The sequence below is a fragment of the Babylonia areolata genome, chromosome 35 (assembly GCF_041734735.1).
Source record: "Babylonia areolata isolate BAREFJ2019XMU chromosome 35, ASM4173473v1, whole genome shotgun sequence".
Lineage (NCBI taxonomy): Eukaryota > Metazoa > Mollusca > Gastropoda > Neogastropoda > Buccinidae > Babylonia > Babylonia areolata.
Window position 1 is genome coordinate 1,558,601 of NC_134910.1, and position 25,228 is coordinate 1,583,828.

Below are 25,228 nucleotides of genomic sequence, written 5' to 3' on the forward strand. Positions count from 1 at the left end.
AATTCTCCCAGTACTGGTAATGCGCATTCACCATATCCGAACAAATAAAACTATTTTAAACTGTGTCAAGGTTCAAGTCCTACAACTTGCTTCTCTTGATTTTAGGATTTTGAGAGTATGTTTGTAACCTTGTTCGGCAGTGGTGTGTGAGGAGAAGAAAGAGCGCGGAAACAGGCAGAAATAGCTGATGTTTGACTGGTTCTTTGAAATGGATATTTATTAAGGTATTAGAAAAAGGTCGAAGCAGACGTTAAATTGTGAAATGCAACCGTTAAAAACGTTTCGAAGTGGGGCGGTATACGAATCGTTCCGGCGCAATTACACGCTGTTCGCAATTACCCGCACCTGCCCTAGTATTTCGTGTTGGGGTATAGCGTAACGGCCATAGCACGTTGAAAACACCGGTTCTCGTCCGATCACCGAAGTTAAGCAAGTCGGGCCCGGTTAGTACTTGGATGGGTGACCGCCTGGGAACACCGGGTGCTGTTGGCAACCTGTTAAATTGCACTGGCTCTTAGTACTGCAGCCTTGCGGGCTAGTTGGCCTTTGGGAACCATCCCAAAGCCGACTGTCCCAAAACCCTCTTGGCCGAGAGAGTGGGAATGTACTTGGGCAAGACACTCTCCACTATAATCAAATTCTAGCCCAAATAGTCGGGACAGCAGTTGCCTCCTCTGCTGTTCTGATGGTCATAGTCGGACACGACTGACTATCATATACATGCAATTTCTCTTTAATAATAATAATACTAATGGATACTTACACAGCACACTATCCAGAAATCTGCTCTAGGTGCTTTACAAAAACGCTTTTGTTAACACAAAACATCATATCTTTGTTACATACACACACCAAAATGTGACTACACACACACACACACACACACACACACACACACACACACACACACACACGCTGCATACATACATACATTTTAACATACATGTGTATCTAACAGCTACCCTAACACATACGCACACATAGGCAGGCATAAACTTACATAAATACACGCACACGCACACACAGTACACATTCATATACATGCATGTAGTTATGTACACATACATATGTATACACACATAGTCAAGCACAGCTAACGCAAAGGAAGTGGACCTGCCACAATTGAACTTATTGCTGAGGGAAAAGGTGAGATTTGAGACGAGATTTAAAAGATACGAGGGAATCGGAATGACGGAGGTTATCAGGGAGCTTGTTCCACGTCTTTGGCGATTGAAAAGAAAACGATCTGTGTCCATATTTCAATCACGAACAAGTAGTACACACCATGCATTTGTCTCTACTTCAACTGTCACCCGGACCCACGACCACCGATCTTCCATCTGATGTTTGAAGCCGTGGTCATCATTTGATCCGAAGGACGAACATCAGTTCACCCGGAGCAGAACATGGAAAATACATACAGCCCAGGCCATCCCGAGTACTGGAAGCGTCAACATTGTGTCTCGGGGTTGATTTGATATCTTAAAGACGGACGGAAGCACAAGCATATATATATACGATGCAAAATATGTTTAGTACTGTGACTCTTCTGACCATATTGTTACACTCACGCTCGCGGCGTATACTTTTTTTTTCTCTTTTTTTTTTGTGTGTGTGTTTTTTTTTTTTTTTCTCGTTTCATTTGCTACAATCTGTTAATCATCTGCATCCTGATTCAAGTCAAAACAGTTGCTTAAATTATGATTTTCATCTGCTTATTTATTTATAAAAGAGAAAGGATGACCAATACTAGAACAGTTCATTTCAGTTTCTTTCGTCTTCTCTATTCCCCAGATCGAGGCGTCACTGAAACTGAAACAGAGGCGTCACTGAAACTGAAACAGAGGCGTCACTGCGTTCAATAGGATTTTGCCAGAAGACACTGAGCCTCCTGTCGACACGGGTTCCTGTTTCACTGACCGCCAAGTGCGTGTTGCCGCATAGATTTATACAGAGTCCGTGGTTGCACACGGCGGGACCTCGGTGGTTCGTCGTCTCACCCGAATGACCAGACACTCCGTTTGATTCTCCAGTCAAACTTGGGAGAAAGAGCGAGACCGGGATTCGAACCACAGACCTTCACGGACACTGTATTGCCAAATAAGCGTGTTAACCATTCCGCAGTGCCACCTACCCCATTCTTTCCGTCACACCACTGACCAGCATGGACTTGCCGATGACGCTGTCGTGGATGGTGCATGCTGGGTGTTTTCGTGTCTCCATAACCCACCGAACACTGACATAGAATCATCCGTGAGAGTCCGGGTCTTGTAACGCCGGGTGTTGTTTTGTATTTGTATTTGATTTCTTTTTATCACAACAGATTTCTCTGTGTGAATTCGGGCTGCTCTCCCAAGGGAGAGCGCGTCGCTACACTACAGCGCCACCCATTTTTTTTGTATTTTTTCCTGCGTGCAGTTTTATTTGTTTTTTCCTATTGTAGTGGATTTTTCTACAGAATTTTGCCAGGAACAACCCTTTTGTTGCTGTGGGTTCTTTTACGTGCGCTAAGTGCATGCTGCACACGGGACCTCGGTTTATCGTCTCATCCGAATGACTAGCGTCCAGACCACGTGACCACTCAAGGTCTAGTGGAGGGGGAAAAATATCGGCGGCTCAGCCGTGATTCGAACCAGCGCGCTCAGATTCTCCCGCTTCCTAGGTGGACGAGTTACCTCTAGGCCATCACTCCACGGGTTGTGGACTGGAGGCACGGCACCACTGATGACTCTCCGACAATCCTCCACCATCTGTCTAGGCCTGACTAAGCGCATTGGCTTCAGTACGCTGCTGTGGTGTAGCGTATATGGATTTGTCCGAACGCAGTGACGCCGCTTCCTTGAGCTACTGAAACTGAAACTGAAACTGTCTCGGTCGCGGACTGCTGTCTGTGATGGGACTTGCTGATTCAGCAAACCGGCGAACAGGATGTCCTGTCCACTCCCCGTGGATGTTAACCGGGTCCGTCCCCACCCGGTTCCTTCTTCACTTCCTGCCATCCCGTCTTCCTCCGGCACTGTGCCTTGCAGGGTGGTTTTTGCCAGGCCTGCTGATCTCGTTACATGTCCATCAGTACCACGTTTCCCCTTTTCTTCACAACTTGCTGAGCAGCATCAAGGCCACAGTTACTGATGCTCCCCAGTGCCCCAAAGGCTGCAGTCCTTCCGTTTCTGACCTCAGTATTTGTAATGTGGTCTCTTTTTGAGATGTTCAGAATCTTGCGGTAGCATCTGGTAATGACATGGATTACGGGATCTTTAACGTGTGCATTTTGATCTTCTGCATACGTATACACACGAAGGGGGTCACAATTTCACTGGGGCACTGCTGAGCGGGTCCGTCTGCCGGGTGCACTGACATAATTATTTTTTGTATTTGTATTTGTATTTGTATTCCTTTTTATCACAACAGATTTCTCTGTGTGAAATTCGGGCTGCTCTCCCCAGGGAGAGCGCGTCGCTACACTACAGCGCCACCCATTTTTTTGTATTTTTTCCTGCGTGCAGTTTTATTTGTTTTTCCTGTCGAAGTGGATTTTTCTACAGAATTTTGGCAGGAACAACCCTTTTGTTGCCGTGGGTTCTTTTACGTGCGCTAAGTGCATGCTGCACACGGGACCTCGGTTTATCGTCTCATCCGAATGACTAGCGTCCAGACCACCACTCAAGGTCTAGTGGAGGGGGAGAAAATATCGGCGGCTGAGCCGTGATTCGAACCAGCGCCCTCAGATTCTCTTGCTTCCTAGGCGGACGCGTTACCTCTAGGCCATCACTCCACTTATGTTGACCTGAGAGGTCGGGGAAATATTTACCCTTCACCCACCAGGTGCACCGAACCGGGAATCGAACACAAAAAACTCGAGCGAGAATCTAGCTCTCTAACCATTCGGCCACCGCACGCGTCCTTCTCCAGAACAAAATAATCGTGAACACAGAAGTCGTTTGCTGCTATTTCGGTAATAAGGCGTTATGGTCTTTTCAGGGGAGCTAACGTTCATTGCCCCGTGAAGCAACCAATTTTCCGCACGTGTCGGAAGACGTGAATTGTAACAACAACAATTATGTACAACGCCGAGGGATCGTTTGCGAGGAAACAGCTTGAGAAACATGGCTGGACAGCAGGTAAACCCAGGTTACATATGTTGTGGTTTGAAGACGATTGGTGTATTTGCCGATTTTCACTTTCAGCTGCTTGGAACTTGATCACTGTGATTTGTAAAAATACTGAGTATTTGTAAAAATACTGAAATAATAAAATATGGGTAAAATTGATAATGATATTGTAATGATCATAAAAATTAAATGATTTGTCTTGAAACTCTTATTAATGTTTTTATCCCACCAAGGATCTGCAGCAATTTGTTCTCTCTCTCTCCCTCTCTCTCTATCAGTTACCCTCAGAAAATAAATTTTGTTTATTGAATTCAATCTCTCTCTCTCTCTCTCTCTCTCTCTCTCTCTCTCTCTCTCTCTCTCTCTCTCTCTCATGTCTTTATGCAGTATTCTGTAGTGTAGACCCTGTTTCAGGGCAGGAACTGGGAGTAATTTATAAAAAAATTTAAAAAAAATAAAAATGAAGCGCACCAGTGCTTTACTGCTTATCTGTTGTCCTCGAAAATAAAGAATTTTGTCTTGTCTTGTCTTGTCATCTCTCTGTCTGTCTGTCTGTCTATCTGTCTCTCTCTCTCTCTCTCTCTAGCAGAGTTAAATGACTTACTGGCTTTCAGTTTCATCCTTTAGTTATTTTTTTGTTTTTTTGTGTTTTTTTTTAGTGCCAGGGTTCCTAGTGCTGTGGAGGTCATAGTGTGAACAACAGAAGAGGGAGTGACAGCGCTCTTCTGGCTGTTTTGTGTTTGAAGAGGGTTGATCGAAAATGACCTGGATGTTCTTCTGGGGCTGGGGGTGGGGGTCCATCTGCAGTCCAAGGGGCAAGTCTTGGATTCTGTTTATGTCTCCATACCTCTCTTAACTCCCGCCCTCCCCCCGCACCCCACTCTCCCCACCCACCCACCCCCCCCCCTCCCTCTTCCCATTCTCAGCCCTCTTTTTCCCATTCTCTCTCTCTCTCTCTCTCTCTCTCTCTCTCTCTCTCTCTCTGTCACTCTCCTGGACCTTGTCTGTCTGTCTGCACACAGGACTGTGACTTTTCATCTCTCCCAAAAGACTTGTTGATCACTCACAGGGTCTAGCAGAACTTTGCAGGATAAGGAAAACATCCTCCTGAAAATGAAACCAATGACCTTTTCTTCCTCGCCAGGCCTTTTGTCCACAGGACCGCCATACCATAATCATGTCTGATTCCTGATCTAGATTGAGTGCTACATGGAAAATTCTGCAGTAAGAAGAAGAGAAGAGAGAAACAAAAACAACAAAACAAAAAAACAAACAAAAAAATCACCTCTCACAGACAAAATAATGGAGCATGTTGACAATCAATCGGCAAACTTAAATAGTGAGCATTGAATCATCAAATCAGTGGATATCTTCTGTCTCCTGTTTCCAACAGAAATCTAAATTCTAAATCTAAGCCTAAAATTAAGTAATTTCAATCAGTCTCCTGTCGACCTCTCATCACGATATCAGTCTTTTAGAGCACAATATTCCCAGTTTGTCCAAAATTTCATTTAATCAGTAATTTAGCCATATCACTAGTATCTATCTAATGTTTTCACATTCATGTTGAAAATTAACTCACAAAGTTTTCCTTACAGTTTTCAGATTAGATTTGCTCATTTAATAGTTAACAACAGCAACAACAAAAAGAAGAAGAAAAGTGAACTAGACATGAAATGTGACCGTGATCATGATGTCAGTAGACCTATTTAGTGGTAAACAGTTGATATAACATTTTTTTTATTCTGCTGAAGTGGGACACATTCAGATTGTCTTTCTGTTTAAACATAATCAAGACAATAGACCGCTGGAGAGATCCACAGCCATCTTGGGTCTTGCACATGGGCATCCAACCATCGAAATCACAAACAGTGCCAAAGGCAGTCGACAAAGACTAAAGGATCTTGCACATGGGCATCCAACCATCGAAATCACAAACAGTGCCAAAGGCAGTCGACAAAGACTAAAGGATCTTGCACATGGGCATCCAACCATCGAAATCGCAAACAGTGCCAAAGGCAATTGACAAAGACTAAAGGATCTTGCACATGGGCATCCAACCATTGAAATCACAAACAGTGCCAAAGGCAATCGACAAAGACTAAAGGATCTTGCACATGGGCATCCAACCACTGAAATCACAAACAGTGCCAAAGGCAGTCGACAAAGACTAAAGGATCTTGCACATGGGCATCTACCCATTGAAATCACAAACAGTGCCAAAGGCAGTCGACAAAGACTAAAGGATCTTGCACATGGGCATCTACCCATTGAAATCACAAACAGTGCCAAAGGCAGTCGACAAAGACTAAAGGATCTTGCACATGGGCATCCAACCATCGAAATCACAAACAGTGCCAAAGGCAATCGACAAAGACTAAAGGATCTTGCACATGGGCATCCAACCATTGAAATCACAAACAGTGCCAAAGGCAATCGACAAAGACTAAAGGATCTTGCACATGGGCATCCAACCATCGAAATCACAAACAGTGCCAAAGGCAATCGACAAAGACTAAAGGATCTTGCACATGGGCATCCAACCATCGAAATCACAAACAGTGCCAAAGGCAATCGACAAAGACTAAAGCAGCAATCATGTGCTGTCCTCCATTTCTGCATTTAGTTGCCTCCATTGCTAACCAACTAAACTGTACAATGAAGTTCTATCATATGCACAATAAAAGATAATTAAAAAATGAAGCAAAAAGTCAACAACAGAAAAGAAAAGAAGCCTGCTGTTTCGCACAGTCTGCCTTTCTAAATCGGCTTTGTTCCTCACAGTTTTTGGCGAGCTACTCATTTTCGAGAGCACTGATCATGTGATGCGCCACAATAAGTAACTGTAATATAAGCATAGAACTCTCTAGCGGTCTATCATGCCTTTGGATGAATCTGTCATCTGTTCATGACTGTGAAAAAAAAAGAAGTAATCATGTATTTTTTATGTTTGACTTCCAGGATCTGGTTTGGGAAGCAGTCAACAAGGAATCAGCCAGGCCATCAGAGTGAAGATCAAGCATGACACCACTGGTGTAAGTCATGGGTTTATGGCACATTAGTCGTTGTGATTGTAACACCACTGGTGTAAGTCATGGGTTAATGGCACATTAGTCGTTGTGATTGTAACACCACTGGTGTAAGTCATGGGTTAATGGCACATTAGTCGTTGTGATTGTAACACCACTGGTGTAAGTCATGGGTTAATGGCACATTAGTCATTGTGATTGTAACAGCACTGGTGTAAATCATGGGTTAATGGCACATTAGTCGTTGTGATTGTAACACCACTGGTGTAAGTCATGGGTTAATGGCACATTAGTCGTTGTGATTGTAACACCACTGGTGTAAATCATGGGTTGATGGCACATTGTTTGTTGTGACAATCGGAGGCTGACGATGACGACGAGAGGAGTGTTTGTTGTGACAACTGGAGGCTGACGATGATGATGAAAGGAGTGTTTGTTGTGACAATCGGAGGCTGACGATGACGATGAGAGGAGTGTTTGTTGTGACAACTGGAGGCTGACGATGATGATGAAAGGAGTGTTTGTTGTGACAATCGGAGGCTGACGATGACGACAAGAGGAGTGTTTGTTGTGACAATCGGAGGCTGACAATGACGACGAAAGGAGTGTTTGTTGTGACAATCGGAGGCTGACGATGACGATGAAAGGAGTGTTTGTTGTGACAATCGGAGGCTGACGACGAGGACTGGTGGTGTCTTCCTGGGAGAGGCGTTCAGCTCCAGTTTCTGTCTCTCCACCCAGGTGTGAATGGATACCTGACTTCAGTACAGGGAGGTTAAAAAGGTGGAGAAGGCATTGGACTCTCAGTTTTCCTTTCTCCGCCAAGGTGTGAATCAGAATGATGATGACAAAGACGATGATGATGACAACGACGACGATGATGATGATGATGATGACGATGATGATGGTGTGGCAGGTGGGACATGACCCAGTGAAAGAGTTCAGCCACCACTGGTGGGACCACGCTTTTAACAAAGCTGCCGCCAGCCTTGTTGTGGAGAGTGGGGAGGTGGGTGGGTGTTGTCCCTGTGTGTGTGTGTGTGTGTGTGTGTGTTGTCCCTGTGTGTGTGTGTGTGTGTTGTCCCTGTGTGTGTGTGTGTGTGTGTGTGTGTGTGTTGTCCCTGTGTGTGTGTGTTGTCCCTGTGTGTGTGTGTGTGTGTGTGTGTGTGTGTTGTCCCTGTGTGTGTGTGTGTGTGTTGTCCCTGTGTGTGTGTGTGTGTGTGTGTTGTCCCTATGTGTGTGTGTGTGTGTGTGTGTGTGAAAGTCAAAGTGTGTGTTTGAAAATCAAAGTATGAATTTATATTTCAAGATGGTAATTGAATAAGCAACAAGTGCTTTTTTTTTTCTTACTTTTTATATACATTTTTTATATTGTACATCAAGCCATCTGAAAATAAAAGATGAGAAAATAGATTTGAAAAAAATGAAATACATACTTGAAGTTGAAATATAGATCAATATATATACTTACAAGAATAGTGCGATAATGAAATACACAGTTGTTGCGCACATGCACTTACACAAATTTACAACTAACATCCCATCTCTCACACACATACCGTCCATACAACACAAGCACACTGCCAGTTGAGGCATATATATATACAAAACATTTCACAAATGATATGTGTGTGTTGAGTGTGTGTCTGTGTCTGCAACTTATGCGGGTGATATACATTACAACAATGTACCAGTTTCTCTTAGCAATGTGAGTTTGCATAAAATCTTTTTATTATATTCGTGTAAATGTTCCCATATATACATTATCACAGTGTACCAGTATGTATACCTTCCAGCAATGTGAGTTTGTACGGATGCTTCATATTTTATCACTTTCTGTACAAACAGAGAATCAGAAAAAGAAAAAAGACATACCAAATTATGAGAATAATCTCTGCCTTCCTGCGCACACGCTTACACTCATTTCAAAACTTTCATCCCATCAGGAGAGACCACTGGCCTAGAGGTAATGCATCCGCCCAGGAAGCGAGAGAATCTGAGCAAGCTGGTTCGAATCGTGGTTGAGCCACCGATATTTTCTCCCCCTCCACTAGACCTTGAGTGGTGGTCTGGACGCTAGTCATTCGGATGAGACGATAAACTGAGGTCCCGTGTGCAGCATATACTTAACGCACGTAAAAGAACCCACGGCAATAAAAGGGTTGTTCCTGGCAAAATTCTGTAGAAAAATCCACTTCGATAGGAAAAACAAATAAAAGTGCACGCAGGAAAAAAAATACAAAAGAATGGGTGGCGCTGTAGTGTAGCGACGCGCTCTCCCTGGGGAGAGCAGCCCGAATTTCACACAGAGAAATTTGTTGTGATAAAATGAAAGACAAATACAAATACATGACGTGATGATTACTCAAATGTCAAGCACCGTAATGAAGACGTTTTGTTACTGTCTCCGGTTTGATCAGCGGCACTTTGTTGCAGGATGGCGTCGTCGTGAAGAAAAAGAAAACAACTCAAAAGGAACGCTCAGAGTCGGCCAAAAAAGCTCTGTATGGCAACTTCATCAAGGTTCGATTCTGTTGGGATTGTTGTTGTTATGATGTGTGTGTTACACTGTTACAAGAAGAGAGAGAGAGAGAAAGAAAAAAGAAAATGGGAGATTTGTGGCTAGGCAACCAGCTGCTAAAATAAAATTGTTAAACTTGAATCCCCCCCCCCCCCCCCACCCCCCCCCCTTTTTTTTCTTGTTTTTTTTGTCATTTTCACTTTCTCCCCTGGATTTGTGTGTGTGTTCTTTATACAGAGATACACTCTGTAAGTGTGTGTGTGTGTGTGTTCTTTATACAGAGATACACTCTGTAAGTGTGTGTGTGTGTGTGTTCTTTATACAGAGATACACTCTGTAAGTGTGTGTGTGTGTGTGTTCTTTATACAGAGATACACTCTGTAAGTGTGTGTGTGTGTGTGTTCTTTATACAGAGATACACTGTGTGTGTGTGTGTGTGTTCTTTATACAGAGATACACTCTGTAAATGTGTGTGTGTGTGTGTCTGTTCTTTATACAGAGATACACTCTGTAAGTGTGTGTGTGTGTGTGTGTTCTTTATACAGAGATACACTCTGTAAGTGTGTGTGTGTGTGTGTTCTTTATACAGAGATACACTCTGTAAGTGTGTGTGTGTGTGTGTGTTCTTTATACAGAGATACACTCTGTAAGTGTGTGTGTGTGTGTGTTCTTTATACAGAGATACACTGTGTGTGTGTGTGTGTTCTTTATACAGAGATACACTGTGTGTGTGTGTGTGTTCTTTATACAGAGATACACTGTGTGTGTGTGTGTGTGTGTGTGTTCTTTATACAGAGATACACTGTGTGTGTGTGTGTGTTCTTTATACAGAGATACACTGTGTGTGTGTGTGTGTGTTCTTTATACAGAGATACACTCTGTAAGTGTGTGTGTGTGTGTGTTCTTTATACAGAGATACACTGTGTGTGTGTGTGTGTGTGTGTGTGTGTGTGTTCTTTATACAGAGATACACTCTGTAAGTGTGTGTGTGTGTGTTCTTTATACAGAGATACACTCTGTAAGTGTGTGTGTGTGTGTGTTCTTTATACAGAGATACACTCTGTAAGTGTGTGTGTGTGTGTGTTCTTTATACAGAGATACACTGTGTGTGTGTGTGTGTGTTCTTTATACAGAGATACACTCTGTAAGTGTGTGTGTGTGTGTTCTTTATACAGAGATACACTGTGTAAGTGTGTGTGTGTGTGTGTTCTTTATACAGAGATACACTCTGTAAGTGTGTGTGTGTGTGTGTGTTCTTTATACAGAGATACACTCTGTAAGTGTGTGTGTGTGTGTGTTCTTTATACAGAGATACACTCTGTAAGTGTGTGTGTGTGTGTTCTTTATACAGAGATACACTCTGTAAGTGTGTGTGTGTGTGTGTGTTCTTTATACAGAGATACACTCTGTAAGTGTGTGTGTGTGTGTGTTCTTTATACAGAGATACACTGTGTGTGTGTGTGTGTGTTCTTTATACAGAGATACACTCTGTAAGTGTGTGTGTGTGTGTGTTCTTTATACAGAGATACACTCTGTAAGTGTGTGTGTGTGTGTTCTTTATACAGAGATACACTCTGTAAGTGTGTGTGTGTGTGTGTGTTCTTTATACAGAGATACACTCTGTAAGTGTGTGTGTGTTCTTTATACAGAGATACACTCTGTAAGTGTGTGTGTGTGTGTGTTCTTTATACAGAGATACACTCTGTAAGTGTGTGTGTGTGTGTTCTTTATACAGAGATACACTCTGTAAGTGTGTGTGTGTGTGTGTGTTCTTTATACAGAGATACACTCTGTAAGTGTGTGTGTGTGTGTGTTCTTTATACAGAGATACACTGTGTGTGTGTGTGTGTGTTCTTTATACAGAGATACACTCTGTAAGTGTGTGTGTGTGTGTGTTCTTTATACAGAGATACACTCTGTAAGTGTGTGTGTGTGTGTTCTTTATACAGAGATACACTCTGTAAGTGTGTGTGTGTGTGTGTGTTCTTTATACAGAGATACACTGTGTGTGTGTGTGTGTGTTCTTTATACAGAGATACACTGTGTGTGTGTGTGTGTGTGTTCTTTATACAGAGATACACTGTGTGTGTGTGTGTGTGTTCTTTATACAGAGATACACTCTGTAAGTGTGTGTGTGTGTGTGTTCTTTATACAGAGATACACTGTGTGTGTGTGTGTGTTCTTTATACAGAGATACACTGTGTGTGTGTGTGTGTGTGTGTGTTCTTTATACAGAGATACACTGTGTGTGTGTGTGTGTGTTCTTTATACAGAGATACACTGTGTGTGTGTGTGTGTGTTCTTTATACAGAGATACACTGTGTGTGTGTGTGTGTGTGTGTGTTCTTTATACAGAGATACACTGTGTGTGTGTGTGTGTGTTCTTTATACAGAGATACACTGTGTGTGTGTGTGTGTGTTCTTTATACAGAGATACACTCTGTAAGTGTGTGTGTGTGTGTGTGTTCTTTATACAGAGATACACTGTGTGTGTGTGTGTGTGTGTGTGTGTGTGTGTTCTTTATACAGAGATACACTCTGTAAGTGTGTGTGTGTGTGTGTGTTCTTTATACAGAGATACACTCTGTAAGTGTGTGTGTGTGTGTGTTCTTTATACAGAGATACACTCTGTAAGTGTGTGTGTGTGTGTGTTCTTTATACAGAGATACACTGTGTGTGTGTGTGTGTGTTCTTTATACAGAGATACACTGTGTAAGTGTGTGTGTGTGTGTTCTTTATACAGAGATACACTGTGTAAGTGTGTGTGTGTGTGTGTTCTTTATACAGAGATACACTCTGTAAGTGTGTGTGTGTGTGTGTTCTTTATACAGAGATACACTCTGTAAGTGTGTGTGTGTGTGTGTTCTTTATACAGAGATACACTCTGTAAGTGTGTGTGTGTGTGTTCTTTATACAGAGATACACTCTGTAAGTGTGTGTGTGTGTGTGTGTGTTCTTTATACAGAGATACACTCTGTAAGTGTGTGTGTGTGTGTGTTCTTTATACAGAGATACACTGTGTGTGTGTGTGTGTGTTCTTTATACAGAGATACACTCTGTAAGTGTGTGTGTGTGTGTGTTCTTTATACAGAGATACACTCTGTAAGTGTGTGTGTGTGTGTTCTTTATACAGAGATACACTCTGTAAGTGTGTGTGTGTGTGTGTGTTCTTTATACAGAGATACACTCTGTAAGTGTGTGTGTGTGTGTGTTCTTTATACAGAGATACACTGTGTGTGTGTGTGTGTGTTCTTTATACAGAGATACACTCTGTAAGTGTGTGTGTGTGTGTGTGTTCTTTATACAGAGATACACTCTGTAAGTGTGTGTGTGTGTGTGTTCTTTATACAGAGATACACTCTGTAAGTGTGTGTGTGTGTGTGTTCTTTATACAGAGATACACTGTGTGTGTGTGTGTGTTCTTTATACAGAGATACACTGTGTGTGTGTGTGTGTGTGTGTGTGTTCTTTATACAGAGATACACTCTGTAAGTGTGTGTGTGTGTGTGTTCTTTATGTAGAGATACACTATGTGTGTGTGTGTGTTTGGTGTTCTTTATGTAGAGATACACTCTGTGTGTGTGTGTGTGTGTGTGTGTGTGTGTGTGTTTGGTGTTCTTTATGTGGAGATACACTCTGTGTGTGTGTGTATGTGTGTGTGTGTGATTGTGTGTATTTGGTGTTCTTTATGTAGAGATACACTGTGTGTGTGTGTGTGTGTGTGTGTGTGTGTGTGTGTTTGGTGTTTTATGTAGAGATACACTCTGTGTGTGTGTGTGTGTGTGTGTGTTTGGTATTTGGTGTTCTTTATGTAGAGATACACTCTGTGTGTGTGTGTGTGTGTTTGGTGTTTTATGTAGAGATACACTGTGTGTGTGTGTGTGTGTTTGCTGTTCTTTATGTAGAGATACACTGTGTGTGTATGTATGTGTATCTGTGTGTGTATAAACTGGTAGTTCAGTGGACTGTTTTGTCCAACTCCAAGCCCAGATCAGTTCAGTTCAGTTCAGTTACTCAAGGAGGCGTCACTGCGTTGTGACAAAATCCATGTATCCTGCACCACATCTGTGAAGCAAATGCCTGACCAGCAGCGTAACCCAACACGCTTAGTCAGGCCTTGAGTGAAAAAAAAATGAATGAACAAATATATCGATAAATCATTAAATTGATTAATATATATCTATATCTCTGTGTGTGTGTGTGTGTAGATATATATATATATATATATATATTAGTGTGTGTGTGTGTGTGTGTGTGTATATATATATATATAAGATAAAGATAAAAGATACATTTATAAAATGATATAGAACAAAAATAAGTATGCAAAGAGATAAAGAAATAATATGAAATGTAGAAAGAAAAAAAAAAGAATGACAGACCAGATCTGTCCAGTGTCTGGATGCGGCAGGAACGATTCCTTTGGTCGCATGGTTTCTGACAGTCACAGACAAAAATAATCGTCTGCGGAGAAGAGGATAGAAAAATGACAGGAAGAAAGTTTGCAGGAAAAAAACAGTATTATTTGTATTTGTATTTCTTTTTATCACAACAGATGTCTCTGTGTGAAATTCGGACTGCTCTCCCCAGGGAGAGCACGTCGCTATACTACAGCGCCACCCTTTCATTTGTATTTTTTCCTGCATGCAGTTTTATTTGTTTTTCCTATCGAAGTGGAATTTTCTACAGAATTTTGCCAGGAACAACCCTTTTGTTGCCATGGGTTCTTTTACGTGCGCTGAGAGTTCCTTGCTGGACAATGTTCATAAAGAGTATGATTGATGTGAACAGAGTTCCTTGCTGGACAATGTTGATAAACAGTATGACTGATGTGAACAGAGTTCATTGCTGGACAATGTTGATAAACAGTATGACTGATGTGAACAGAGTTCCTTGCTGGACAAGGTTGATAAAGAGTATGGCTGATATGAGCAGAGTTCATTACTGGACAATGTTGATAAACAGTATGACTGATGTGAACAGAGTTCACTGCTGGACGGTGTTGATAAAGAGTATGACTGATGTGAGCAGAGTTCATTGCTGGACAAGGTTGATAAACAGTATGACTGATGTGAGCAGAGTTCATTGCTGGACAAGGCTGATAAAGAGTATGACTGATGTGAACAGAGTTCCTTGCTGGACAATGTTGATAAACAGTATGACTGATGTGAGCAGAGTTCATTGCTGGACAATGTTGATAAACAGTATGACTGATGTGAGCAGAGTTCATTGCTGGACAAGGTTGATTAACAGTATGACTGATGTGAACAGAGTTCCTTGCTGGACAGTGTTGATAAACAGTATGACTGATGTGAACAGAGTTCTTTGCTGGAGAATGTTGATAAAGAGTATGACTGATGTGAGCAGAGTTCATTGCTGGACAATGTTGATAAACAGTATGACTGATGTGAGCAGAGTTCATTGCTGGACAATGTTGATAAAGAGTATGACTGATGCGAACAGAGTTCCTTGCTGGACAACATTGATAAAGAGTATGACTGATGTGAACAGAGTTCATTGCTGGACAATGTTGATAAACAGTGCGACTGATGTGAACAAAGTTCATTGCTGGACAATGTTGATGAAGAGTATGACTGATGTGAACAGAGTTCCTTGCTGGACAATGTTGATGTAGAGTATGACTGATGTGAGCAGAGTTCATTACTGGACAATGTTGATAAACAGTATGACTGATGTGAACAGAGTTCCTTGCTGGACAACATTGATAAAGAGTATGACTGATGTGAACAGAGTTCCTTGCTGGACAGTGTTGATAAACAGTATGACTGATGTGAACAGAGTTCCTTGCTGGACAATGTTGATAAACAGTATGACTGATGTGAACAGAGTTCCTTGCTGGACAGTGTTGATAAACAGTATGACTGATGTGAACAGAGTTCCTTGCTGGACAACGTTGATAAACAGTATGACTGATGTGAACAGAGTTCCTTGCTGGACAGTGTTGATAAACAGTATGACTGATGTGAACAGAGTTCCTTGCTGGACAATGTTGATAAACAGTATGACTGATGTGTACAGAGTTCCTTGCTGGACAGTGTTGATAAACAGTATGACTGATGTGAACAGAGTTCCAGTTCCTTGCTGGACAACGTTGATAAACAGTATGACTGATGTGAACAGAGTTCCTTGCTGGACAATGTTGATAAACAGTATGACTGATGTGAACAGAGTTCCTTGCTGGACAACGTTGATAAACAGTATGACTGATGTGTACAGAGTTCCTTGCTGGACAACGTTGATAAACAGTATGACTGATGTGAACAGAGTTCCTTGCTGGACAACGTTGATAAACAGTATGACTGATGTGAACAGAGTTCCTTGCTGGACAATGTTGATAAACAGTATGACTGATGTGAACAGAGTTCCTTGCTGGACAGTGTTGATAAACAGTATGACTGATGTGTACAGAGTTCCTTGCTGGACAGTGTTGATAAACAGTATGACTGATGTGTACAGAGTTCCTTGCTGGACAACGTTGATAAACAGTATGACTGATGTGTACAGAGTTCCTTGCTGGACAGTGTTGATAAACAGTATGACTGATGTGAACAGAGTTCCTTGCTGGACAGTGTTGATAAACAGTATGACTGATGTGAACAGAGTTCCTTGCTGGACAGTGTTGATAAACAGTATGACTGATGTGAACAGAGTTCCTTGCTGGACAATGTTGATAAACAGTATGACTGATGTGAACAGAGTTCCTTGCTGGACAACGTTGATAAACAGTATGACTGATGTGTACAGAGTTCCTTGCTGGACAACGTTGATAAACAGTATGACTGATGTGAACAGAGTTCCTTGCTGGACAACGTTGATAAACAGTATGACTGATGTGAACAGAGTTCCTTGCTGGACAATGTTGATAAACAGTATGACTGATGTGAACAGAGTTCCTTGCTGGACAGTGTTGATAAACAGTATGACTGATGTGTACAGAGTTCCTTGCTGGACAGTGTTGATAAACAGTATGACTGATGTGTACAGAGTTCCTTGCTGGACAACGTTGATAAACAGTATGACTGATGTGTACAGAGTTCCTTGCTGGACAGTGTTGATAAACAGTATGACTGATGTGTACAGAGTTCCTTGCTGGACAACGTTGATAAACAGTATGACTGATGTGAACAGAGTTCCTTGCTGGACAACGTTGATAAACAGTATGACTGATGTGTACAGAGTTCCTTGCTGGACAACGTTGATAAACAGTATGACTGATGTGAACAGAGTTCCTTGCTGGACAACATTGATAAAGAGTATGACTGATGTGTACAGAGTTCCTTGCTGGACAATGTTGATAAACAGTATGACTGATGTGTACAGAGTTCCTTGCTGGACAGTGTTGATAAACAGTATGACTGATGTGTACAGAGTTCCTTGCTGGACAACATTGATAAACAGTATGACTGATGTGTACAGAGTTCCTTGCTGGACAGTGTTGATAAACAGTATGACTGATGTGAACAGAGTTCCTTGCTGGACAGTGTTGATAAACAGTATGACTGATGTGAACAGAGTTCCTTGCTGGACAGTGTTGATAAACAGTATGACTGATGTGAACAGAGTTCCTTGCTGGACAATGTTGATAAACAGTATGACTGATGTGAACAGAGTTCCTTGCTGGACAACGTTGATAAACAGTATGACTGATGTGTACAGAGTTCCTTGCTGGACAACGTTGATAAACAGTATGACTGATGTGAACAGAGTTCCTTGCTGGACAACGTTGATAAACAGTATGACTGATGTGAACAGAGTTCCTTGCTGGACAATGTTGATAAACAGTATGACTGATGTGAACAGAGTTCCTTGCTGGACAGTGTTGATAAACAGTATGACTGATGTGTACAGAGTTCCTTGCTGGACAGTGTTGATAAACAGTATGACTGATGTGTACAGAGTTCCTTGCTGGACAACGTTGATAAACAGTATGACTGATGTGTACAGAGTTCCTTGCTGGACAGTGTTGATAAACAGTATGACTGATGTGTACAGAGTTCCTTGCTGGACAACGTTGATAAAGAGTATGACTGATGTGAACAGAGTTCCTTGCTGGACAACGTTGATAAACAGTATGACTGATGTGTACAGAGTTCCTTGCTGGACAACGTTGATAAACAGTATGACTGATGTGAACAGAGTTCCTTGCTGGACAACATTGATAAAGAGTATGACTGATGTGTACAGAGTTCCTTGCTGGACAGTGTTGATAAACAGTATGACTGATGTGAACAGAGTTCCTTGCTGGACAGTGTTGATAAACAGTATGACTGATGTGAACAGAGTTCCTTGCTGGACAACAGTTGATAAAGAGTATGACTGATGTGAACAGAGTTCCTTGCTGGACAATGTTGATAAACAGTATGACTGATGTGAACAGAGTTCCTTGCTGGACAGTGTTGATAAACAGTATGACTGATGTGTACAGAGTTCCTTGCTGGACAACGTTGATAAACAGTATGACTGATGTGTACAGAGTTCCTTGCTGGACAACGTTGATAAACAGTATGACTGATGTGTACAGAGTTCCTTGCTGGACAACGGCACAGAGACGAGGGTGGAGAGGGAAGGAGGGGACCCCGACACCTCTGATGACGACGATGAGACCAAGCTGAAGGCTCAGACCCTGTGAGTTAGGATGTCAGTGATAGATTAGATTGAGAATCATTCTTTTGCTTTTTTAAAAAATTTTTTTTATTTTTTTTTTTTATGGAATCACCATAGAAGTTTACTTGTGAGATTTTGCAGAAAATTCCAACATCTCAAGAAATGCTTAAGTTTATATCAGTATCAATCTCTTTCTCTCTATATACACACACACACACACACACACACACACACACACACACACACACACACATAGAAAGCAAAACTATTTTTGATTTCTGATGGAGTGATGGTCTAGAGGTAACGCATCTGCCTAGGAAGCGAGAGAATCTGAGAGCACTGGTTCGAATCATGGCTCAGTCACCAATATTTTCTCCCCTTCCACAAGACCTTGAGTGGTGGCCTGGATGCTAGTCATTCGGATGAGACGATAAACCGAGGTCCTGTGTGCAGCATGCACTTAAATAACCCACAGCAACACAGGTTGTCCCTGACAAAATTCTGTAGAAAAATCCACTTCGATAGGAAAAACAAATAAACTGCACGCAGGAAAAAATACAAAAAAATGGGTGGCGCTGTAGTGTAGCAACGCGCTCTCCCCCCGAATTTCACACAGAGAAATCTGTTGTGATAAAAAGAAATACAAATACAAATATTATAGTCCTGTGTCTCAATTCATACTATGGGTATTGTTAAATGTGCCTGGAGCTACAGGGTAAGCATTATATAAATTAACATTATTATAATTATACTGTTTTAATAGTGGTGGTGGTGGTTCTTTTTCAGCATGATGCCTGATGAAGAGCTTCTGCAGAAGTGTGGGGGACGCACTGCTCACAAGTCAGTATATTTGCACGGGAATTTGTCTGCTTTTATTCACTTTTTTTTTTTTCATCTTCAGTGACTTATTCATTATCATTTAATGCCTCTAGGTCTAGTATTTTTTTTGTTAATGGGTTTGTGTGTGTGTGTGTCTCTCTCATTCTTTTTTTTGGGAGGGGTGGGGGGGTGGGTGTGGGGGGGATGGTTTTGTGTGTTCAAGTGTCTTTGTGCCTCTATTTTTTATGTTTGTTCATGGGTTTGTGTGTGTGTAAGTATTGTGTTGTATTACTCACAACAGATTTCCCTGTGTGAAATTTTGTCTGCTGTCCCCAGGGAGGGAGCGAGAGTGGCTGTAGGGAGCGAGTGTGGCTGTGTGGCTGCAGGGAGAGAGTGTGGCTGTGTGGCTGTAGGGAGAGAGTGTGGCTGCAGGGAGAGAGTGTGGCTGTAGGGAGAGAGTGTGGCTGTGTGGCTGTAGGGAGAGAGTGTGGCTGCAGGGAGAGAGTGTGGCTGTGTGGCTGCAGGGAGAGTGTGGCTGTGTGGCTGCAGGGAGAGAGTGTGGCTGTGTGGCTGCAGGGAGAGAGTGTGGCTGTGTGGCTGCAGGGAGAGTGTGGCTGTAGGGAGAGAGTGTGGCTGTGTGGCTGCAGGGAGAGTGTGGCTGCAGGGAGAGAGTGTGGCTGTGTGGCTGCAGGGAGAGAGTGTGGCTGTGTGGCTGCAGGGAGAGTGTGGCTGCAGGGAGAGAGTGTGGCTGTGTGGCTGCAGGGAGAGAGTGTGGCTGTAGGGAGAGTGTGTGGCTGTAGGGAGAGAGTGTGGCTGTGTGGCTGCAGGGAGAGAGTGTGGCTGTGTGGCTGCAGGGAGAGTGTGGCTGCAGGGAGAGAGTGTGGCTGTGTGGCTGCAGGGAGAGAGTGTGGCTGCAGGGAGAGTGTGTGGCTGTAGGGAGAGAGTGTGGCTGTGTGGCTGCAGGGAGAGAGTGTGGCTGTAGGGAGAGTGTGTGGCTGCAGGGAGAGAGTGTGGCTGCAGGGAGAGAGTGTGGCTGTGTGGCTGCAGGGAGAGTGTGGCTGCAGGGAGAGAGTGTGGCTGTGTGGCTGCAGGGAGAGAGTGTGGCTGTAGGGAGAGTGTGTGGCTGTAGGGAGAGAGTGTGGCTGTGTGGCTGGAGGGAGAGAGTGTGGCTGTAGGGAGAGTGTGTGGCTGTGTGGCTGCAGGGAGAGAGTGTGGCTACAGGGAGAGTGTGTGGCTGTGTGGCTGCAGGGAGAGTGTGTGGCTGCAGGGAGAGAGTGTGGCTGCAGGGAGAGTGTGTGGCTGCAGGGAGAGAGTGTGGCTGTGTGGCTGCAGGGAGAGAGTGTGGCTGTGTGGCTGCAGGGAGAGAGTGTGGCTGTGTGGCTGCAGGGAGAGTGTGTGGCTGCAGGGAGAGAGTGTGGCTGCAGGGAGAGTGTGTGGCTGCAGGGAGAGAGTGTGGCTGCAGGGAGAGTGTGTGGCTGTGTGGCTGCAGGGAGAGGGTGTGGCTGTAGGGAGAGAGTGTGGCTGTGTGGCTGCAGGGAGAGAGTGTGGCTGTGTGGCTGCAGGGAGAGTGTGTGGCTGTGGCTGCAGGGAGAGTGTGGTGTGGCTGCAGGAAGAGAGTGTGGCTGTGTGGCTGCAGGGAGAGGGTGTGGCTGCAGGGAGAGAGTGTGGCTGTGTGGCTGCAGGGAGAGGGTGTGGCTACAGGGAGAGAGTGTGGCTGTGTGGCTGCAGGGAGAGGGTGTGGCTGTAGGGAGAGAGTGTGGCTGTGTGGCTGCAGGGAGAGGGTGTGGCTGTGTGGCTGCAGGGAGAGAGTGTGGCTGCAGGGAGAGAGTGTGGCTGTGTGGCTGCAGGGAGAGTGTGTGGCTGCAGGGAGAGTGTGGCTGCAGGGAGAGAGTGTGGCTGTGTGGCTGCAGGGAGAGAGTGTGGCTGTGTGGCTGCAGGGAGAGTGTGGCTGTAGGGAGAGTGTGTGGCTGCAGGGAGAGAGTGTGGCTGCAGGGAGAGTGTGGCTGCATGGAGAGAGTGTGGCTGTGTGGCTGCAGGGAGAGTGTGGCTGCAGGGAGAGTGTGGTTGTGTGGCTGCAGGGGGAGTGTGGCTGTAGGGAGAGTGTGTGGCTGTAGGGAGAGAGTGTGGCTGCAGGGAGAGTGTGGCTGTGTGGCTGCAGGGGGAGTGTGGCTGTAGGGAGAGAGTGTGGCTGCAGGGAGAGTGTGGCTGCAGGGAGAGTGGCTGTGTGGCTGCAGGGAGAGTGTGGCTGCAGGGAGAGAGTGTGGCTGCAGGGAGAGTGTGGCTGTGTGGCTGCAGGGAGAGAGTGTGGCTGCAGGGAGAGTGTGGCTGTGTGGCTGCAGGGAGAGTGTGGCTGCAGGGAGAGTGTGGCTGCAGGGAGAGAGTGTGGCTGCAGGGAGAGTGTGTGGCTGCAGGGAGACTGTGGGGCTGCAGTGAGAGAGTGTGGTTGTGTGGCTGCAGGGAGAGTGTGGCTGTAGGGAGAGTGTGGCTGTGTGGCTGCAGGGAGAGTGGCTGTGTGGCTGCAGGGAGAGTGTGTGGCTATGTGGCTACAGGGAGAGTGTGTGGTTGTGTGGCTGAAGGGAGAGTGTGGCTGCAGGGAGAGTGTGGCTGTGTGGCTGCAGGGAGAGTGTGTGGCTGCAGTGAGAGAGTGTGGTTGTGTGGCTGCAGGGAGAGTGTGGCTGTAGGGAGAGTGTGTGGCTGTAGGGAGAGAGTGTGGCTGTGTGGCTGCAGGGAGAGGGTGTGGCTGTGTGGCTGCAGGGAGAGAGTGTGGCTGTGTGGCTGTAGGGAGAGAGTGTGGCTGTGTGGCTGCAGGGAGAGGGTGTGGCTGTGTGGCTGCAGGGAGAGAGTGTGGCTGTGTGGCTGCAGGGAGAGAGTGTGGCTGTGTGGCTGCAGGGAGAGTGTGGCTGTAGGGAGAGTGTGTGGCTGCAGGGAGAGTGTGGCTGCATGGAGAGAGTGTGGCTGTGTGGAGAGAGTGTGGCTGTGTGGCTGCAGGGAGAGTGTGGCTGCAGGGAGAGGGTGTGGCTGTGTGGCTGCAGGGAGAGAGTGTGGCTGTGTGGCTGCAGGGAGAGAGTGTGGCTGTGTGGCTGCAGGGAGAGGGTGTGGCTGTAGGGAGAGAGTGTGGCTGCAGGGAGAGTGTGGCTGTGTGGCTGCAGGGAGAGGGTGTGGCTGCAGGGAGAGGGTGTGGCTGCAGGGAGAGGGTGTGGCTGCAGGGAGAGTGTGTGGCTGCAGGGAGAGGGTGTGGCTGCAGGGAGAGGGTGTGGCTGTGTGGCTGCAGGGAGAGGGTGTGGCTGCAGGGAGTGTGTGGCTGTGTGGCTGCAGGGAGAGGGTGTGGCTGCAGGGAGAGTGTGGCTGCAGGGAGAGTGTGTGGCTGCAGGGAGAGGGTGTGGCTGCAGGGAGAGTGTGGCTGTGTGGCTACAGTGAGAGCGTCACACCTTTGTTTTTTCTTCCTGCAAGTTTATCTGGTTTCCAAGGCAGAATCTGCAGTCCTTAACAGAATCATAAAAACTGCCACCAAGATTACCGGGGCTGATCTACCTTCTCTAGAAGACATATATTATAAGCAACTACTCAAAAAAACAAAATCAATCAGCCAGGACGAATCACATCCAGCTTTTAGGATTTTCAAGGTGCTCCCCCCTCTGGTCGACGGTACAGGAGTATAAGGACGAAAACCAATGGCTTCGCCAATAGCTTTTTCCCCAAAGCAGTCAATGCCCTGTCCCTTGAACAAATCCAGTATGATAAATAGAATTGTGCAATCAACAACCATCTTCCTGAAGATCTAGTCATCAGCCCCATCCACATGGAATATGCGACTTCTGTTCAAACGTGTGTGTGTATGTGTGTGTGTGAGAGAGAGAGAGAGTGTGTGTGTGTGTGTGTGTGTGTTCATGCATGCATGTGTGTGTGCAGTGCATGCCTGTGTGAGTATGCACAAGTTTTTATATTGATATGCATTTGTATGTATCCTAATTTCTACTGTATCTGTGTTTGTGTATGATTTTCAAGTTATGTTTGTACCTTGTTATGTACTATCCCCCCCAAATATTCCTTGTGACCCCGGTACACTTGGTAATAAAGACATATTATATTCTGTCAAGGTGGGTTTTTCTACGGAATTTTGCCAAGGACAACCCTTTTGTTGTTATGTCTTTTATGTGCGTTAAGTGCATGCTGCACACAGGATCTTGGTTTATCGTCTCATCTAAATGACGTATATCCAGACCACCACTCAAAGTCTAATGGAGGAGGAGAAAATGCTTGTGCATTTGGGGATCGAACCAGTGCACTCTTGCTTTTTAAATGGATGCATTACCACTAAGCCAAACACTCCACAAGTGTGTGTGTGTGTGTGTTTGTGTGTCTAATTTTTGTTGTGGCTTTTCTGGGTTTGTGTGTGTACTATAATCATGTATAGTGGGTGTTGATATTTTTTGTTTATGTGTGTATGTATATGTGTCTCTGTTTGCTGTACTTTAAAAAAAATTTGTTTATGGCTTTGAGTGCGTATAAGTGCGTGCATGTGTGTGCTTCTAATTTTGTGTTGTTGTTATTTATGGGTTTGTGTATGTACAAGTGTGTATGTGAGTGCAGTTGTGTGTGTGTGTGTGTGTGTGTGTACATGTATAGGTGTGCATGTGTCGCTTGTCCCAGGGGAGCCAGGCATGGGCTGAAGCTGAACGGGAAGCTGGCGCGCATCCAGGAACAGGAGCGCCTCCTGATGGAAAAGAACAATAACTCCTCCACGACTTCCTCCCCTGCACACCAGCCTCCCCCAGACGGAGCAGAGGACTCCCCACAGAGCACCCTGGAGAACCAGCAGACGCCGACAAAGCGGAAAAAGAAGAGCAAGAAGCGCAAACGTGAAGAGCGGGAGGAGGAGGAGGAAGAACGTGTGGAAGGGAACGTTGCGGGTCAGATCAGCATAGGTGGTCAGGAGGTGGAGATGGACACACCGGAACAGTCGCAGGACGGCGCTTCAGTTTCAGAGAGAAAGAAAAAGAAGAAGAAGAAGAGAAAGAAGGAAAGAGCAGAGGAGGAAAGCAAGGCGAGGATAATGGAGGGAAGAGAAGAGGACGATGACGGAGAAGAAGACAGCGTCAGGGCGGAGAACGGTTCTCATGTGGACGTGGAGGACGCAGATGCTGTTCAAGTCAAAAAGCGGAAGAAAAAATCTAAGACGGCATCAGCGGAGGAGGGTGGTGGCAGATCGGAAGTACAGACAAACCCAAGAAATGAAGAGGTCTGTCTGAACTCCGCAGACACAGTTCTCAGTGCTTCTCACAGTTCAGAGGATGGCGAAACCAGGAGAAACGGGAAAAAGTGCAAAAAGAAGAAGTCTAAAAAGTAGTGTCAGACGATAGTGAACTCACAACCAGCAGGATGTCATGATTTTTGTGCATTGACAGTAAAGATGAGGGATGTGTGTGCATGTATGCATTGACTGGTGTTTGGATGTACATGGCGGGAGGGCAGGGTGATGGTTGTCAATGTGCTTGCATGTATGTATGTTGCTGTCTCCAGTTTAACGTCTTTCCACTTGAAGTGATATTAGATGGAAAAAAAATGATTTTTTTTTTTTTTTTTTTTTAATAAATAAATGAAAATAAAATAAAATAAAGAAAACCATGGTGGTAGGGGTTGTGGGAGGGGGAGGGGTAAAAGTGTGTGTATGTGTGAAGGGTGGATAGGGAGAGACAACACTAGGGAAAATGGAAACGTTATAAACGCCAACATAAAACAACTATACCATCTATAACAAATGTCCTATAGGACATATATGTGTGTATGTATGCATGTGTATGTGTGCTGAAAATGAGTGAAGATAATTTTTGGAAGCACGTTTCAAATCGCAGTGTTCTATCTCTCCAGCAAAACAAAGAAATCTATAAGAGATTTCATAACAAAAAAAATTACAAAGCATGCATTTTCGACACATATAAACATGCACACATTTGCGGGTTTGAGTTGATTCTAACTGAAAGTTGACATGATAAATCAGTATCTGCACTTCAAGTGTAGTTGTATTAGTCCTTGCTTGAAACAGAGTTTACTGTTTTGCAACAAATAGTGTAATTTAAACTTTTATTTGTATTAAACGTTTGTATTATTGTGAAATTGCGTGG

The 25,228-nt window shown here is 44.4% G+C and overlaps 1 protein-coding gene and 1 pseudogene across 1 annotated transcript; both read left to right on the forward strand.

Annotated features, from left to right (window-relative positions):
• The first annotated feature begins 374 nt into the window (after window positions 1-374).
• LOC143278163 (5S ribosomal RNA) lies at window positions 375-492 on the forward strand (annotated as a pseudogene).
• Window positions 493-3,826: 3,334 nt separating this feature from the next.
• Window positions 3,827-24,688, forward strand: LOC143277867 (uncharacterized). The gene is made up of 7 exons (XM_076582807.1): window positions 3,827-4,121; window positions 7,074-7,147; window positions 8,058-8,150; window positions 9,578-9,664; window positions 18,205-18,308; window positions 19,074-19,127; window positions 23,757-24,688. The coding sequence occupies exons 1-7, from the start codon at window positions 4,061-4,063 to the stop codon at window positions 24,451-24,453; spliced, it is 1,170 nt and encodes a 389-aa protein (XP_076438922.1). The 5' UTR covers window positions 3,827-4,060; the 3' UTR covers window positions 24,454-24,688.
• The last annotated feature ends 540 nt before the right edge of the window (window positions 24,689-25,228 follow it).

Bases quoted from the DNA above. Each gene is read 5' to 3' on its own strand.
- LOC143277867 (XM_076582807.1), top strand. From the start codon at position 4,061: ATGTACAACGCCGAGGGATCGTTTGCGAGGAAACAGCTTGAGAAACAT. The intron at 7,148-8,057 runs GTAAGTCATGGG...ATGGTGTGGCAG, and splicing joins TCAAGCATGACACCACTGGT to GTGGGACATGACCCAGTGAA. The intron at 8,151-9,577 runs GTGGGTGGGTGT...ACTTTGTTGCAG, and splicing joins TTGTTGTGGAGAGTGGGGAG to GATGGCGTCGTCGTGAAGAA.